This window comes from Felis catus, chromosome B1 (genome assembly GCF_018350175.1).
Source record: "Felis catus isolate Fca126 chromosome B1, F.catus_Fca126_mat1.0, whole genome shotgun sequence".
Classification (NCBI taxonomy): domain Eukaryota; kingdom Metazoa; phylum Chordata; class Mammalia; order Carnivora; family Felidae; genus Felis; species Felis catus.
Window position 1 is genome coordinate 164,175,009 of NC_058371.1, and position 17,922 is coordinate 164,192,930.

A 17,922-nucleotide genomic window follows, 5' to 3' on the forward strand; every position below is an offset into this window, starting at 1 on the left:
GGAACCACTGTAGACTCCCTAAAGCACAAACATGCATGATCTGTTCTAGAAACAGCAAAAAAGCTAGCTGGTGCTGCTGGATCCCAGTGCAGGAAGGCAGAGTGTGGAGGACAAGGCTGGAGAGGTTACCTGGGATTTACTGCTCTGTATCAGGGAAGGGATGCTGGATTCAGCTTTGGTGTTACTTCCTTATGGAGTTTTTCTGTCGGGGCCCCTTGTGAATGTGCCCAGAGCACAGAGAATTTCCTCTTGCAGCATCTGTTGGTTGTATCACATACTCATTGCCTGTTCACTTGCTTATGTTTTCTCAGAACAGGGACCACCTTTATCTCAGCGACTTGACAGTTGGTCATTTGGCAGTTTCTAGTACTTTAGTGAGATACTCGGTGAAGGAGTCACTAATTTCACACCTTAGAGAAAGTTCTCGTAATTTCTGTACAGTTTAGTATTTGTGACCATTTTCTTTGTTTTTGTATTATCTTTTTACCTAGGCTGTTAAAAATGAAGTGAATGTTCCCTGTTTGAAAAATTTTGTGGAGATGCTTTATCAGACTACTTTTGAACTGAGCTCCAGGAAGAAGCATTCATTGGTATTGAAAAGCATTTCAAACCTTTACATATTTAATTGGGAGTTGTAGTAATTGCTGAATTGAGGGGAGATTGAAAAGAATTGTAAGAATTGAAATTGTAAAATTTCCAAAACGCAACATAAGGGCAAATTTTATACATTTTTCTTGCTCTTTTTAAAACATTCTGTTCTTAATTTTACTGGCTCTACATTTGATAGGTTATTCAGACTTTATTCTAGGTATTTACCTATCTTGACAAGTGCTTTAAGTTATGCATTATACTATGTGGAAGCTTGCATATACTCCTATTAAACCATAAATTTCTTTATTTTACATTATTATTGCACTCAGAAGTATTAGATTACTTAGGAACCATTGTCTATCTAATGACATCATTTCTATTCAGAGATTTAACCACCCGCTCCATGTAACTTTGAAGGAGTTTGCTGTAAATTTTTATGCAGCTTGGAGAAAGTGTGGAGAATTAGACAAATATTTGACCACTTAAGATAGAGATCTAATAATGAATAAACACTTATTGTGCCAGGCATTGAACTAATTACATTTGCATTGTTTTACTTTAAACCTCCCAGCCCCGTCTATCATTCTCCAGTCCGTGTGTTAGCAAAGGGAGCCTTGGAGCCCTTAATTATATCCACCCTGAAGTCATGTGCCTGGCAAATAAAAAGCTGAAACTTTGATGCCAGTCTGTGCTTGATCCCAGGGCTTGTGTTCTAACCACTGTACTCGTTGAGGGAGTGGTGGCTCCAGGGAAAAATAAAAGCATGCTCCAACTCAGGGCAATGAGACAGATCGAGGAGTTGTTCTTACAGAAAATTTGCCCCTTATCATTTTTTGTTACGTTACTTTAGGAGACCATACTTTCTAAGACAAATGGGAAAACTGCCTTTGTTTCTGAGGATATGATTTACAAATCTGTGCTTTCTCATGAAAAATGTTAATTCTCTTTTCCTTATCTCCTATAGGCTCTTTATCCACTAATTACCTGCCTTTTATGTGTCAGTCAGAAACAGTTTTTTTTAAATAACTGGCATATTTTCCTACAGAACTGTTTGTCACATTTAAAGGTAAGACATAATCACATTTCTGACCTGTAGATACTGACTGTAGTGTATTCATTTGTGCGTATATATTGAACAGTATGTAATAAAACCCTCATTATTACTGGTGCATTAGAAGAGTAATACTTTATCACATTGCTTTTCTTAAATGTACTTTATTCTTTCTGTGGGGAATCACATATTGACATGAATCAACGTTTGACTGAAAATTTAGTTTGTCTTAATGCAAAATTGTACATTTTTAACAGCTGTTTGTTTATATTATCTTAGATCTAACAATATTTGTGCTAAAAACATGCCTTTAGAGTTATAGAGTGTTAATCTTATAGAATCCTCCGGATATTATTTTGTGTTTCATTTTGAGACAATTCAGTCATGTTGGCTCAAGTCTGAAAATGAAAAAAGCCTTGATAATGAAATGTCACTAAAAGCACATTTGATGAAAGTGTGCTACCCAAACCTAAGAGTGTGATATTGGATCCACAGGGATACAGAATCTCCTGAAATGATTCTGACTTGAATCAAGGGATAGTTGTTACTAACACTATTTGGCACGCCCACGTCCGGTCTCTCTTTAGTGTTGTAAACAAGACTGTGAGATAGAAGGATCTTTATCTTCCCAGGATACTCTGCTAGCAGGATCTAACAGGATCCGCTTTCCTTCTGTGGATAGGAGCTCAGTTAATGTCTGACACGGGACATGGGAATATTCCTCACCTGCATGTCATGGAAATGCTTGATTTGAACACTGTTTTAATGCCTAGATGAGTACATTTGAATATTTGCTTACAAGTTCTAGAAGCATGACAGACATGGCATCTTATTTCCTGTCATTCCTCTAAGTTAGGATAATACTGGAAACCTTATACTTTGAAGACAATGAGAGCGAGGCACAGATAGATTAAATGACTTTTCTCTGACTCTATAGCTCACTGTGGTATTTGAGAAATAGTGGTATTTGACTTCTCATTCCCACCTTGAGAATGATCCACTAGAAACATTATCCTATATATCTTTTCCGTGACTTTATACATCATTTCCAAAAGTGCCTTGATTACTTAAAAAGGTATACAGAAAATAAAAGTCTTTGAGAAACATTTTTGGCTCTTTTTCTCCTAGATACTCATTGATATTATTCATATTTGGATGAGACTTGATATACTCTCTTTCTTATTTATGAAAATTCCCAGGACCAAATCAAGCTTATTAAACTCTTTATGTCATGCAACCAGAAAATAAGCTTTATTTAATTAATTACATTATACTGTTTTCTGTCCTCATTTTGATGATTCATACCGATACAGGTACTAAAAGGGGGAATTGATAATTTTCTGGGTAGTATGATTTTCCAGACTTTCAATAAAATATTTTCAGACTCGCATTTAAGTGTTTTCTGAAAGGTTGCTTTGTTTCATGACAATCCATACTTTTCTGTTGCTTGTTGGAATTGTTGTATATATATATATGTTTCCACCTAACATATTTGCAATTCTTTCGCAGCACCTTAACTTTTATTTTTTGTCTTAAGGCTTTCATTTGAAATGCTGTTTTCTTTGAACCCTTACCTCCTGTTAAATATCTCTGGCATATTGTCCATTTTAATTAATGGCAATGTCGCTCTGCCAGGCTCAAGGAGATAAGAGCCACCTTAGCATGAATATTTGGAATATAGTTGTCTTGGCCATTAACCCTTAACTTGCATTAAGGCTCTATTCAGCAGAAATTTTACGAATTGGCTCCTGTTTATTAAGTTTTAGATACTGTGGCTACACTGCAGAGTTGAGGTAAGGCATGGAGTATTCAGTAAAAAACCTGACGCTAGTTACCTGTTGCAACAGATATAATTGATTTGCTATATATATATATATATATATATATATATATATATATACACACACATAGCTATATATATATATATATATATATATATATACACACACACATATACATATACACACACACACACACACACACACACACACACACAGGAAAAACTGGTTCAAGATAAAGGCCTAAACTGATTCTGTTTTGAGATGCAAGAAACCTCATGATTTCAAAAAAATCCGTAACAAGTTTTCACTCACTAGACCTATTACTTCTTAAAGCTGATTCTTATTAATACTTCTATATACTAGATGCTTAAATACAATCTCTCATTTAATTCTTACTGTAAGTGAGGCTGAAAGAAGATAAATAAGTAACCCACGGTCAGGGGGCCAAAAAGTGATAGAGATAGGTTTGCATCTAGATCTCTTCTGCTCCATAATGTTTGCCCTTTGAGATCCACCCGCTATCTGTTAATGGACTATAAGGAGTTTTGCTGTACTAGATATTTTCAGACAATATCTGGCTGTCATTCTGGGATATTAAAAAAGGCATTATTCTCCAGAGTCATAAGAACAAATAGAATCTTTAATATTGTACACTTTTTAAAAAGTTACCATGTCAGTATTTGAAGGTGGTGACCACGGAACATGGGCTTTCGCCCCATCGGCCCATAAATAGCATGAGAAAACATCCATTTGAATTCACAGAAGATGTCACATCTGTCATTTTTGTCCTTAAACAGAATTTGGTAGTTTTCCTATTCCCCTATCTTTTTATCAGTCGAGGTTATTATGTGAAAAGTGATTGTAAGGTTTCTGAAGAATAATTAGAGGGGGTGTGGGGGGGAAATAATAAGAGTAGTGGAGTTCAGATAAAAATAATTTGAAGGTTGTTTTCTATAGCGCATGCTTATTTTCTTCTAAAAATTCAAACTTGCTAGAACTCGAGTGCAGTGCTTTGAGAGGAAAATTTAGGTACTTAATAATTTAAATATTTTCTCTTAGTTTAAGGATTATATAGATGTATCCCAAGTTATAGGGTTTTTTTTTTTTTTCCTTTAGTGTTTCTGGCCACTGTCTTGGAAATTTCAAATTTCTTCTAAATAGAGGCCTTGGTGAAGAGCTGTCTTGTTTTGTGCTTATTTTCATCTAACATGCATGTGCTGTGTCTCATGTTTATGTTTGCTGTCTCACATTGCTTTATTTAGATGCCATCTAACAACAGTATCAGAAAACAAATAGAAACACTCCAGGTGAGTTGTGTTGATGTTACAAAGTAAAATATTGCTTTATCTCCTTTAAGTGTGGCTTTTTTTTTTCTTTACCCATTGTTGCATTGAATGTCTAATGTATTTATTCCAGCCCACTTCTCCTCTTGTAAAAGAAGACTAGCACACAGCAGGGACACTGTACATGTTTAATATTAATGTCATCCCAAGAAGATGAATTTACGAGCTACAAGTGATCATGAATGTTGATTCTTAACCAAAATCCTCCATTTTAAAATATCCTGTTTAATTTGTTGTTTAAGTAACATTACATTAGTGACACTGTTATAGACGAAATTAAAAAAAAAAAAAACATTTTCCGATGCAATTAAGGAGACAGCTTAGATTTTAAGTATGATTTTTGATGCATGACTTTTTAAAACTTGTCTCCTGTTGGTTTGGATTTTAAGCAAAGTATTTTGGGTTTGGTTCATGGTAGAAAAAAGGGAAAGATACATTAAAATGATTGCGGCCAAGGAACATACTGGACATATCAAATGTTTATTGGATTCTAATGTATGTAACAATCTGCTTATTTGTATTATACCAAAATGGTGACTGGGGAATTATCTACTCTTTGGGTAAGGCTCAGATCATTTTAGGATGTTTTTATAATTCAGACATGTTTGACAGCATTTCAGTGGCTGAATACACAATAATTGATGTATCATTTTTCATCTTAGTTTCGGCTTTGTTCAGTGTAGAATAAGTCTGCTTTGTAAACATAGGAGTCCACCTTGGAAAGTTTGAAAATCAAGTTTTTTTCATTCTAGATATCTCAGCCCTTCACGTAAAATAATCCAAAATACTTTATTAACCATTTATATGAAGACATTTTTATGTGGAATTGGACTTAAATATTTTTAATATATAACATGTATTAATTTGTATCAGTTGTATTTTGAAAATATAATTTAATGTGAAAATACTATTTGGAATGTACATCAAACTAATTGAACATTTTTTGATACCTGATATCTTGCATTTAAATGACAGAAAAAAAAGTTACGTGATAGAAAAGAAAGTACTATAAAAAGCTTGGCTGTTACGAGTAACCTGCACACATTACTTACTACTTTATATGTTACCTTAGTTACATTAGTAATGAATAACTACTTGGGGAGTGTATTTGAAATTTGGAATCGTTATGATTTGGCAATAGAAGTAGGGACTGATGTTGAGACACTGACCAGCAGAACAATTGGTATTCCATTCTTAATTCTATCAATTCTTCACATAGATGTGCAAAATTCTATTTTCTGATCGCTCTGTTTCTTTTACTTGTCATTTGTTATCTTTTTGTATTGCTTTTAATCATACATAGTTGTCCATTTTTCTATTTCTCAAGAAAAAGTAAAATAGAATGGCTAAATTACTTAGAATTTTAAAACTCTGTTTTGTTTGTTGCTGTATATAAAATAATTACTCAACAATAAGAAATCCCCCAAACTAAATTAAATGAATGCTGATTTATGACAGTCAGTGCATCCTACAACCAATCAACATACACAAAGAATTTCTCCTAATAAAGTTGACCATGAGCTACATTTTCAAAATTCAGCATTAAATCTCATTACATGACCGGTCATCTGAGAACCTTACTTTTTATAATAAGTGGTATGAAGAAAAAGTTTGCTGATCAAGTTGTGATTGAAATGAAATAATTTTCTTATTCTAAATGATAATAATTTAAGTAATGTCTAAGTAAAATTTAAAGGTATAACAACTAACATTTATGGAGCATTTAACATGTGCCAGCAGTGTTCCGAGTGTTTTTCACACAAAAACTTCCTTAATGTGTGAGGTAGGTACCATTTTATCTCCATTTTTAAAGGTGAGGAAATTGTGGTACCAAGCGGTATAAAAGTGCCCCCAAAGATGAGGTGTGGCCAGTCATTCCTGACTTCAGAGTCCTTGCTGTTCCGTAGTCCCTCTTGTAAGGATAATCACTCAGCAATAGTTTGCGTTATTTCATAAATGCAAGTACCCATAATAACCTTTGGTGGCCTAAGTTTTAACTAAGTTTGGACTGCAGTGAATTGCTCCAAAGATAAGGAATCCTTCTATCATGATGTCAATATTGTGTGAACCGTTTACTGCCAAGTAGGTTGATGTGTGTATAAGATAGGAGTTCTTTCAAGTATGAATATCCTTCTGATATTTTTACTAAAGGAATGGCTCGGAATTACCTCTCAGCTTTCTGTACTTACTATATACCGAACGTATATTTACATATTTAAACCTGCTTTAGATTGAATACAGAGAGGAGTGGGATAAGGGCTTTTAGTTGTTGGCAGAGACTGTATTTAATCTTAAATGATTGCAAGTAGTTTAATAAGTTTATTTTTTATTCTCTCTTGTTTTTGAACAGAATAAAGATCCTAAAATGTCTCGAGTTGCACTGGAATCTTTGTATAGATTGTTGTGGGTTTATGTAATTAGAATAAAATGTGAAAGCAACACTGTAACTCAGAGGTGAGTGTCTTTGCATTAAAATGGATTTTATAAAGATCTTGGTAAAAAAATCACACTGATGACATTATAGTTAACATTTTATAAAGACCTTGAGAAGGAGAATGCATTTTCTTGACCTCTTATGAAGAATAGGAAGAATGTTTGTTGATGTCATTATCTCTTTATGACTCAGTCTTTTTTTTTTTTTTTCATAGTCGTCTTATGAGCATAGTGTCAGCACTTTTTCCGAAAGGTTCACGTAGTGTGGTTCCTCGTGATACACCTCTCAATATATTTGTGAAGATTATCCAGTTCATTGCTCAGGTAAGTGCCTTACCTCATAATAACTGAAGTAATTTGGAGTTTTAAAATTTGTTACACATCTAAAAGCGTGATAACAGAACTCAAAGGGGACCCACAGGTGGAGCACTTAATTTAGGAAGGGTCAAGGAAGTACTTCTCAGTCCTGCTGTTGCTCCATTGACTAATTACTTCCTGAGTATCTCCAAAGGTTTTTGGCAAATTGTTTTCTCATGCATTCATCTAGTTTCTTAGGTACAGATACTAGAATCCACAGTAGCTAGTTGAACCCAAAGGGAGCTTTGAAGGAATATAGATGGTTCACAGAATCGAATCACTGGTAGGACTACGGATGACTAAGAGGAAATTGCAGAATTGGGCTATCGAGGTAGCTGTGGCCTCTGCCATAGACAAAAAGCTGCCAAATTAGGAAGTCATCACAGTTCTTTCAGAATCCTGCTGCTGCCATGGTCCCCACTAGTAGAGGATTCCTTCCTTCCTGTCCTCCTCCTCTTCCTCCTATACGTCAGTTCCCAAAGACTCACATGAGTATACCAGTTGATAGGGTCTAAATCACATCCTGAAGCCCACTGCTCTGAGGCATTCTGAGAAATACAATTTTAGCTTTCTAGTCTCTGCTAGTAAAGGAAGGTTTATTAGAAGGGGATTAAACAGGTGCTGAGCAAGCAGATCCAGGGTTTTGGTCACATTCCCTTTGGGGACATCAGCCCTGGAAGAAGCATAGGTAAGGTTACTTCATCAGCTAAGGAAAATGCTTTGATTCCAGAATATTCATTGTGGTCTCTTTGAACTAAAACTGTGACAATTTCGATGATCTGTAATGTTATTTTTAACAGTAAAGAAATAAGGAATATTTAAACAAAATGAATACATTTCTATTTACGGCAGCCCAGAACTAATGATAATTGGATGGATATAAATGTGTCAGTAAGGTGAATGAAAGCAAACTGTGCTTTAGATCTAGTGTTTAGTGGGGTGCCTGGGTGGCTCAGTCGGTTGATCATGTGACTCTTGATTTCAGCTCAGGTCATGATCTCACAGTTTGTGAGTTCGAGCCCCATGTTGGGGGCTGAGCTGACAGCATGCTTGGGATTCTCTCCCTCCATCTCTCTCTCTGTCCTTCCTCCTCTCTCTCTCTCTCTCTCTCTCTCTCTCTCAAAATCTCGAAATAAATAAATAAATAATAAATAAACAAACAAACAAACAAACATTAAAAAAGAAAAAGATCTAGTATTTACAAAACTTCTGCCATTGGCTCACATCTCTTTCCTTTCTCTTGCCCTTGGATCTTGTCCGCCCCCTTGGATTAATCACCTTATACCAACACTCCATGAAAACTATGTAACTCCTCTCAGACATCAGCTAATCTTACTGGTCTTCTTTTTCCTTGGAGATTTCCTTCCTGGAGACCTATTCTTACCGTCCCTGTGTGAACTCACCGCTCGCTAGGCCTGCCGCATGCCTGTTGTTTCGGGACTCCCTTTTGCCATCATTCTGGGAATTTCTTCACTTAGATTTTTGAATATGATTTTGCTAAATGAATGTTTAAGATGTTTATCCTGTTTGTTGGGGCATTAAATCATTTGAGAAATAATATATTTATAGTCATTTTTTTTTTAAATCTTAATTCATACGTATTTTTCTTTTGTCCACCTAGATCTTACGGATACAAACCTGGTGCCATTAAATGTATGATTCTTAACATGATACCCAACATATAGTAGTAGAAAGTTATAAAGATGTCTTGATTGCTATTTTTTTCTAGGAACGTTTGGATTTTGCAATGAAAGAAATAATATTTGATCTTCTCAGTGTTGGAAAATCTACTAAAACTTTCACCATTAATCCAGAGGTAAAAAAAATTATTATCCTATCTCAAAATCTTTTTATTTAAACTTTTTTTTAGAGCAGTTTCTGGAATCAGAACTCTCAAGCTCAAATCTCTAGTTAGAAGCTTTACTTATAATTACTAGTGTGATGATCTAGGACCAATTATTTCACCTTTTTGATAGCCAACTCAATTTCAGCAGTAGTTTCAAGTAGGGTGAAAAATTATCAAGGGAGGATGTTTTCCAGATGAGTCAGCGTAGCTGACTTCTAAGGTTGTGACATGAGCTCAGGTTTCATTTATTAATATCAGTATCAGATTTTTAAAAATAAATATCATTTACTTTACATTTATTGAGCACCAAAAATGTGTCAGGCACTGTTGTAGGTGTGAGAGACAACATGGGCAAAAATCCTTTTCCCCAGAGGGAGACTGATAAAAATAAAAAGGTGAAAGAATTAAATATTAAATATTTCCTACTTCTGTGGCCCTGTTATTCACTTAGTAAACCCTAACTCACTCATTAGACATTACATTTTTAGATTGTTCAAAAGATTTTGCAAGTAACATTGGAGAATATAAAAAGGTTATCTCTTTATTTCTTTAAAATTACTGTGCTGGTCCTTCTCATAATCAAATCCTAAAACATACATTTATGTAGTTAACAAAGAAGTTGGAAAGTTGTTGAAGCTTTTCGTTTGTAGGATTTTTAAGATACATGAATAATTATTTCTAGGTATATACAGTGAGCAGAAATGAGAAATGAGTGTTTTTATAGATGATACACTGAATGTGGTTTCCAGCGTCAAAATCATGTAATGAGATTTTCTTGAACATCCATTTTCAAAAACGTCTTCTCCCATTGAATAAATTTATTTCTGAATATAATTTTTTCCCTCACTGAAGCTCTTACGCTAGGAGTAAAAGAGTGGGAGTTCTGTGTTTTGTTGTTCTTTTCCGTGGGCTTACTCCGTTAGTATTATCGTCAGTCTCCATTTTCTCTTCAGAATCTTTTTAAGCTTGCGAGAGCTAGTTTATTTAAAGCCAGAAAAAAAATTATCCATTAATCCATTTAATCAAACACAAGCAAATTGCAACACACCAAAAGAATGAGTACGTGCGGGTCCTTCTGTGAAACCCAGTACATTATGGAGCTTTCCCACTTCTTCAAGATGTTTTCTGTGACTATGTGACATGACCATGTGATGTTTAGACTGAGGGAGGGCACCAGTACTATGTTGTATATAAAGATGAGGGAGGCTTAAAATCTTAATCTTATTTAAATTAAAAAAAAAAAACCATAAATAAAAGTTTTATTGTCTTCCTGTATTCCAGCGAGCTATCTTGCACATCCATGGGGATGCACACACCTACCTTAGAGACCACTGGCGTAGGTCAGAAAAAATGGCAGCTTGGGTGGAGACAGTGGTGGTGCAGATGGAGAGAAGAGTGCCAACCGAGAAAAGAAACATTGAGAAGGGACCTTGTTTGAGGGGAAAGTACATTTGGCTTGAATGAGTCAAACCTGAGACATCTTTTTGACATCCAGGTAGAGATGTCAAGTGGGTCTGAGGGTCCGAGTTCAGAGAAATGAGGCTTAAAATTGACAGGTGATGTGGTGTGGGTGCTAACTGAAGCCATGTAGATGCATGAAGTTGCTTTGGGAGAGAAAACATGAGGAGAGGAGACGGTAGCCGAAGACCTCGTCTTGAAGCAGTCTAACATTGGCCCCGCGGCTAAAGGAGGCCAAACCTGAAGTGCCAGCAGAGATGACTCAGCCAGCCATGGCACAGATGAATCAGAGGAAGGAAGTGTTTCAGGAAGAGAAGGAATAGTTGACAGTCCTGTGCTGCTGAAAGGTCAAACAGGCTGCAGGCAAACCGACCACTCTTTTGAGCAGAATGGTCACTGATAAGTGAGAGTTGCCTCAGGAAAACATTATGGGGCGGGGGGGGGGACTTGCTTCATTAAGATGAGCATAGCTAACAGCAGGTAACAGAATGTCCCCGGTGGAAAGGAAATGTTGAAGACACAAGCAAGAGAAGGGGTCATTGGTGGTGTACCATTCCCATTCCCGGGAAAGCAAGAGCAAATGGAATTCTTTTTTTTTTAATTTTTTTTTTCAACATTTATTTATTTTTGGGACAGAGAGAGACAGAGCATGAACGGGGGAGGGGCAGAGAGAGAGGGAGACACAGAATCGGAAACAGGCTCCAGGCTCTGAGCCATCAGCCCAGAGCCCGACACGGGGCTCGAACTCACGGACCGCGAGATCGTGACCTGGCTGAAGTCGGACGCTTAACCGACTGCGCCACCCAGGCGCCCCGAGAGCAAATGGAATTCTAACAACCAGGAAGTCCAGTGCCCCCTAAGACTGTCATAAGATCAAAGGAGAGGGAGAAGAGGTGTTAGTTACCATAGTGAGAGACTGAGGACAGTTGATGGTTTTTTTCTTTGTGTGAAGTAGGAGATCTGTCATCCGCCTAGAGAGGGGAGGGGATGGTAGGAGGGTAGGACTGCTGAGGAAGGAAGGAAGGAAGGAAGGAAGGAAGGAAGGAAGGAAGGAAGGAAGGAAGGAAGGAAGGAAGGAAGGAAGAGGTTTGAAATAAGCTTTATAGAGAATAGGAGAGCCAGTTGACCTCAAGTGAAGGGACGGCATTTGGGAATTTGATAGTAAAACAAATTGTGATGCCTCAACTAGTTAAACAATGTTGGGCAGAAAGGTTGGTTGTCCTCCCGGGCCTTCCTGCCCCCCCCCCGCGCCCCCCCCCAGTGTTAATTGACAAGGTGTTTTTAACAAGAGAAAAGGATATTTTCTGACCTTCTGATTTCATTCTGAAACTTTTTTTTTCCTGAAGAGAATGAACATAGGCCTGAGAGTCTTCCTTGTAATAGCAGACAGTTTGCAGCAGAAGGACGGAGAGCCACCGATGCCAACAACAGGGGTCATCCTTCCCTCAGGAAACACTCTCCGTGTAAAGAAAATTTTTCTCAATAAAACTTTGACGGACGAGGAAGCAAAAGTCATAGGTTGGTGTTAACTCAGCCAGACAATTTGCTTTGTGATACAATTTAATATTCCTTTGGAAACATTTATGATCAAATCTAAAATGAATATATTTGTCTAGTGTGGTTATTCCAGTAGAGAGTGATAGAAAAATGAATACAGGTTTGATAATACCTCTGAGTTTTCATATGAAGAGTCTTCCAGTTTGGTCTTTATTTTCTTACATGATGCTGTTCACTGCCTTTTGTACTTCCTTCAAAGTAATTTTAGTTCCGTGCTTAAGTTTTATATATTCTGTCCAGTACACTAACGATGATCGTTAGGGAGAAGAGTGTATCACAGTTGAAATTCCTTTCCTTGGTGACACCAATAAGCTGATGCCATTTAAAGATAGGCTTTTATTTTTTATGGGAAGTAAGTATGACTGTTCTTTATCTAATTTCTGACATTTTGTAACCGTGACGGTTTTTTCTCTAGGAATGTCAGTGTACTATCCTCAAGTGAGAAAAGCATTAGATAGCATTCTCAGACATTTGGACAAAGAAGTTGGGAGACCAATGTGTATGACCAGCGTGCAGATGTCCAATAAGGAGCCTGAAGATATGATTACGTACGTAGGAAGCTCTTTCCCTTCGTTGCCATTTCGGTTTTCATAAAAGGGCACACGTGATTGATTCTTGCTTGCTCCCTTACTCTCTCCTTTGCGGCTGTCCCATATTGCTCCCTGCTGCGGGTGTTGATATAGCAAATCCTTCCGCCTGCTCAGTTGTATTCTTCAAAGTGCTATCAAACTAGCATAAGTAGCAGAAGTCATCCTGGATCTGTTTAGCTGTCAGTGACGAGGCCCTATACTCATTCCATGACCGATAGATAAATCCGAGTTACCCTTGATATGTGTGGATGTAGTTGTCTTATTAAGTCAAACACTTACTCTTAATTTCCAGAACCCTAATAAACAAAAAAGAAAACGTGAAAATCTCCTGGTAACAAAAGGTACAGAGGGGAATAACGGGAGTAGTGTTTTCAAGACAGGGCCTCAGGCCCCCGGGTCACCAGGCTTGTCGCTGCTTGCCGTCCGGCATCTTTTTTCCTTGATGTTAGGGACTTTCTCCTCGGGAGGATGTATTGATTATATGGCAGTAACTTGTTTTATTTGCTAGTCAGTATCCACACATCCTGTAATAAGGCAGGACATTTTTTTTTTTTCGATATTAATGTCCACATCACAGGTTTTAGAACACCAAACCGGATATTTGATCTCTCAATTTAACTAATATACAGTTATTGTATACTAGCGTCTACTAATGTCTCCGAGAACTTCTCCAGTGTTGACATTTTTTTTCCCCCTCTGCATCACTTCCTCTGGAAAATCTACGTCACAACCACTTCCTTACTGTGTGAATGAGTCTGCCCTCCCTGGGCTCCTCTGGCTGTGTGCATGGGCTCTTTCCTCTGTACCTCCTGTAAAGTTTCATTCGAATTTCACTCACAGGGGTATCACTTTTCCTTTCTCTGCTGCACTTTAGTCTTTATGGGCCAGTTTCTTCCCTTGATTATCCATGTTTGCAAAGTATCACCTGAGTTTTATCGCTGGAGACCAGGAGGCAACATAGTTACACTTTGCTGTCTGTGTGAACAAGTAACAAATGTGCAGTGACCAATCACAACAGACTTGGGAAAAGTGACGTGATTGGGGTGCCTGGCTGGCTCAGGTGGAAGAGCAAACGATTCTTGGTCTCGGGGTCTTGAGTTCGAGCCCCATGCTGGGTGTAGAGATTACTTTAATAAATAAAACTTAAAAAAAACAAAGTGACACAATTAGTCAGGGATTATGATGCACATCACATAGTGATTTGCAGGGAAACTGGTATTATTTAATCAACTCGTTGGAACTGAAATTCATGCATATTGGAACCATCTGAAGAGAACACTGACTATATAAAATCTCTAAGAGTAGGTAGCAAGTCTTTTGCCACTATAAAGAATACTGACCCCAGTACGTTAAACGTCCAAATTCTTTTCTACATGAGAATTTTTTAGCCCACCTTAAGAACAATTTGGATAAAATAAACTAAGATCCTCATCTTGAAATATAGACCAAAATAAAAACAAAAACCAGGGTGTTAAGAGATTAGATATTTAAAGTAAAAATTAAAAAAATCATTGAATAACTAGAAGAAAATATAGTAGAAATAAATTGTATCAAGCCTCTGGAGGAGCCAAGATTTTCAAAATTGACATTAATTCTGTAAACATTTAAATATGTGTATTTGTGTGTGTGTGTGTGTGTGTATTCTGAAAATAAAATGAAAAGAACAGACAATACCAACAATAGAATATGAGAATGTCTTTTTTAAGACCCTCATTAATGTATAATAATAAATGAAAAAAATTATTTTTTTTTTCAACGTTTATTTATTTTTGGGACAGAGAGAGACAGAGCATGAACGGGGGAGGGGCAGAGAGAGAGGGAGACACAGAATCGGAAACAGGCTCCAGGCTCTGAGCCATCATCAGCCCAGAGCCCGACGCGGGGCTCGAACTCCCGGACCGCGAGATCGTGACCTGGCTGAAGTCGGACGCTCAACCGACTGCGCCACCCAGGCGCCCCGAAAAAAATTATTTTTGTTGGGGCACCTGGGTGGCTCAGTTGGTTAAATGTCTGACTCAATTTCGGCTCAGATCATGATCTCCTGGTTGTGAAGCAGAGCCCCACCCTGGGCTCCATGCTGAGTGCAGAGCCTGCCAAGATTCTCTCTCCCTCTTCCTCTGCCCCTCCCCTGCTTGCTCACTCTCTCTCTCTCTCTCTCTCTCTCTCTCTCTCAAAAAAAATTTTTTTAATTAATTTTATAGGTTCCTAAAATAACCAATACTTGGTTATTTAATAATCTCATTGTTACTTATTATGATTTAGTAATTAAATAGTCTTTATTTGGGCGCCTGGGTGGCTCAGTTGGTTGAGCATCTGACTTCGGCTTGGGTCATGATCTCGTGTCTGTGGGTTCAAGCCCCGCGTCGGGCTCTGTGCTGACAGCTCAGAGCCTGGAGCCTGCTTCAGATTCTGTGTCTCCCTGTCTCTCTGCCCCTCCCCTGCTCATGCTCGCTCTCTCTCTCTCTCTGTCAAAAATAAATAAAACATGAAAAAAATTTTAAATATTCTTTATTCAAGGTTATATATTAATTTAATTTAATTTAAAATAATTGTATTCCACATAATTTACTTAAATACAATTTATTATTTAAACATAATCATTTCTGTAGTTTTCTAATTATTGAAAATCTTTTTGCTTGCTAGCTATATTTTCTTTCCTGTTATCTCTTTATTCTTTTGTCTATTTATAAACTGATAATTATTTGCTGGGTTTGTATGAATTCTTTTTTATAGTAAATACATCAAACTTTTTTAGGGGGAGGGGACTCCTACTTTCTGTAATTATTTTTCCAAGTTTGCTTTCATTGCCTAACATATGTAATAAGCGTATTAAATCCTGTTGTATATTTTTCAGAGGGGAAAGAAAACCCAAAATTGATTTGTTTAGGACTTGTGTTGCTGCTATTCCAAGGCTGATTCCTGATGGTATGAGCAGAACTGACCTCATTGAATTGTTAGCAAGGTAACTGAGAATCACTCTTTGCTATGTTAATTTTTACCTCTTTCAATCCCTTTAAACTTCGAATACACTCCTGTTACTGTTGTCACTAACAGAGTAATAAGGACACGTTCGGTACTTTACTTGATCCACTTTCTAAACTTGCATTGTGTCTTTTGTGTTTTGTGAACACATTCTCCCCACTCATTTTTAACTTTTAAAGTTCTTTTGGATTCCTCTCTACAAATCCTACTTTTCGATTTCCTATCTTTCCTTCTAGTGTGTTTCTTAGGATTTCGATAACATGTTATTCCCGAATAGATGTGTGGTGATGCCCATTAGGCAGTTAACTGCCGTGTTAACTCTTGAAGCCATTTCTATAGCTCGTTTTCACTTATTTTTCCTATTGTGGAGCCCGCAGGGTTCAAGTGTTTGCTTCTGTTTCCTCTGTTGGGTTTGTCATAGCTTTATAGAGTAAGAAATAACCTGACAACCAGATGTAAATACTTGCTTCCAAAGCTAATTCTAAGTTGAGGGGAAGGCTTGTTGGAAGCTGCTTTGTCGATGTACGTAGGGATTCCGTAGGTAAGGGGTCAGCAAGCCGCTTCTGTAAGGATGACCTAGTGACTATTTTAGGATTTGCAGGTCATATGGTCAGCATCACAGCTGCTCCTCTCTGCAGTGCAGGGCAAAAACAGCCACGGACCTCATGGAAAGGAGGGGGTGTGACCGTGTTCCCATGTGCCTCATACATTCTGGCCCTTGAGCCATGGTCTGCTTGCCCCCACTCTAAGTGAAAAGCCAGGTGTAATGACTGTCACACAGCAGTGATACTTGACTGTACTGAAAGATGTTTACTCCCTGCCAAGCACTTACCACGGACTTAAGTTAAATTCGCCGTGAACAGTTAATAGACTTCTCTAGCAACCCCTTTGACCTCCTCTGCGAAAACACCTAGCACCGCACACAGCCATCACTATCCTGTTCTCAACCTTTGTAGGTTGCCATCGACATACAGAATGGCATTTGTCTCCATTCAGGATGACGAGGAGAGAAAAGGAGTTACTTGGAGATTTTACACCATGAGATAAATTCATCCCTTTGCACTCTCTTAATTTTTTGCTGTGAATTGAAGGGTTGCAAAGTTCATGTCAGCATTAGGGAAGGAAAAGAGGTGTAATGATTTGTAATGTTATTCTTGGGAAAACAGTAAACAGCTCTCACTCAGTTGCACTCTTTCTACTCGCCCTAATTTAACTGGCCTGCACATTTGTGGCTTAATGGTCCCGTATCCCCCCGCCAAAATGAAACTCCCTCTACAAGGGTCAGGGATGGAGGAGCCTGGTGAAGGGAGCAAACATCTGAACAGTAAATGACAGCTTTGCAACTTGATTTACTTTGCATCCTTTTCCTGTGATATTAATTAACTAATTAGCTTACTTCAGCAGAAAGGAAGATTCTGCGTTCTGCTCTCTTTTGTCCCCCATTCTGATCATTTGGAATTGCATTGTCTAAATCTTGTTTTTGTTTGGTTTTTAAAGCAAGTAAGCAAAACAAAGATTTGCATTTGTAGACCTGTATGCTATGTCTAAGGAAAGTTAATTCCTCTGTCTTAAATTAGCCAGGCCACCCTGTTGTTCTCTACACAGTGGTGAACTCATGCATACATAGCCTGAGTTACACAGATAGGTGTAAGATGCGCATGAAGATTTAAGGGATGTTGAAATTACCTTTCAAGTCAGCATCGTGGAGACAGTCACTGTGCCTCCACAGTACCTCCCTTGGTGCCGCTATCCGAGACAGAACGCTGGGCTAGAGATCCTTAATCTGATCCCCTGTGATGGCTCTGATGTGCTGCCCTCACTGCTGCCCCTTCAGGGGGCTAACTGCAAGTCTGTCTAGCTGTAGTAAGTTTTCTCTTCGGTCTCATTGCCGGTTGAAGCTTGGCTTTGTGAAGACCAGAATTGAGTTCAGCAG

At 37.7% G+C, this 17,922-nt stretch overlaps 1 protein-coding gene across 9 annotated transcripts in view; it reads left to right on the top strand.

Annotated features, from left to right (window-relative positions):
* The window catches only part of FRYL (FRY like transcription coactivator), a 272,435-nt gene that overhangs the window by 157,163 nt on the left and 97,350 nt on the right, over window positions 1-17,922 (top strand). For 6 of the 9 annotated variants that reach the window (XM_019829525.3, XM_019829524.3, XM_045056397.1 and 3 more), the window contains 9 exons: window positions 492-590; window positions 1,556-1,657; window positions 4,686-4,730; window positions 7,117-7,220; window positions 7,415-7,523; window positions 9,286-9,372; window positions 12,207-12,378; window positions 12,833-12,965; window positions 15,862-15,969. In XM_019829525.3, coding sequence (XP_019685084.1) covers window positions 492-590; window positions 1,556-1,657; window positions 4,686-4,730; window positions 7,117-7,220; window positions 7,415-7,523; window positions 9,286-9,372; window positions 12,207-12,378; window positions 12,833-12,965; window positions 15,862-15,969 — 959 coding nt within the window. The remainder of the gene's footprint in view (window positions 1-491; window positions 591-1,555; window positions 1,658-4,685; window positions 4,731-7,116; window positions 7,221-7,414; window positions 7,524-9,285; window positions 9,373-12,206; window positions 12,379-12,832; window positions 12,966-15,861; window positions 15,970-17,922) is intronic. The other 3 variants (XM_045056399.1, XM_045056400.1, XM_045056401.1) reach the window with 1 other exon arrangement.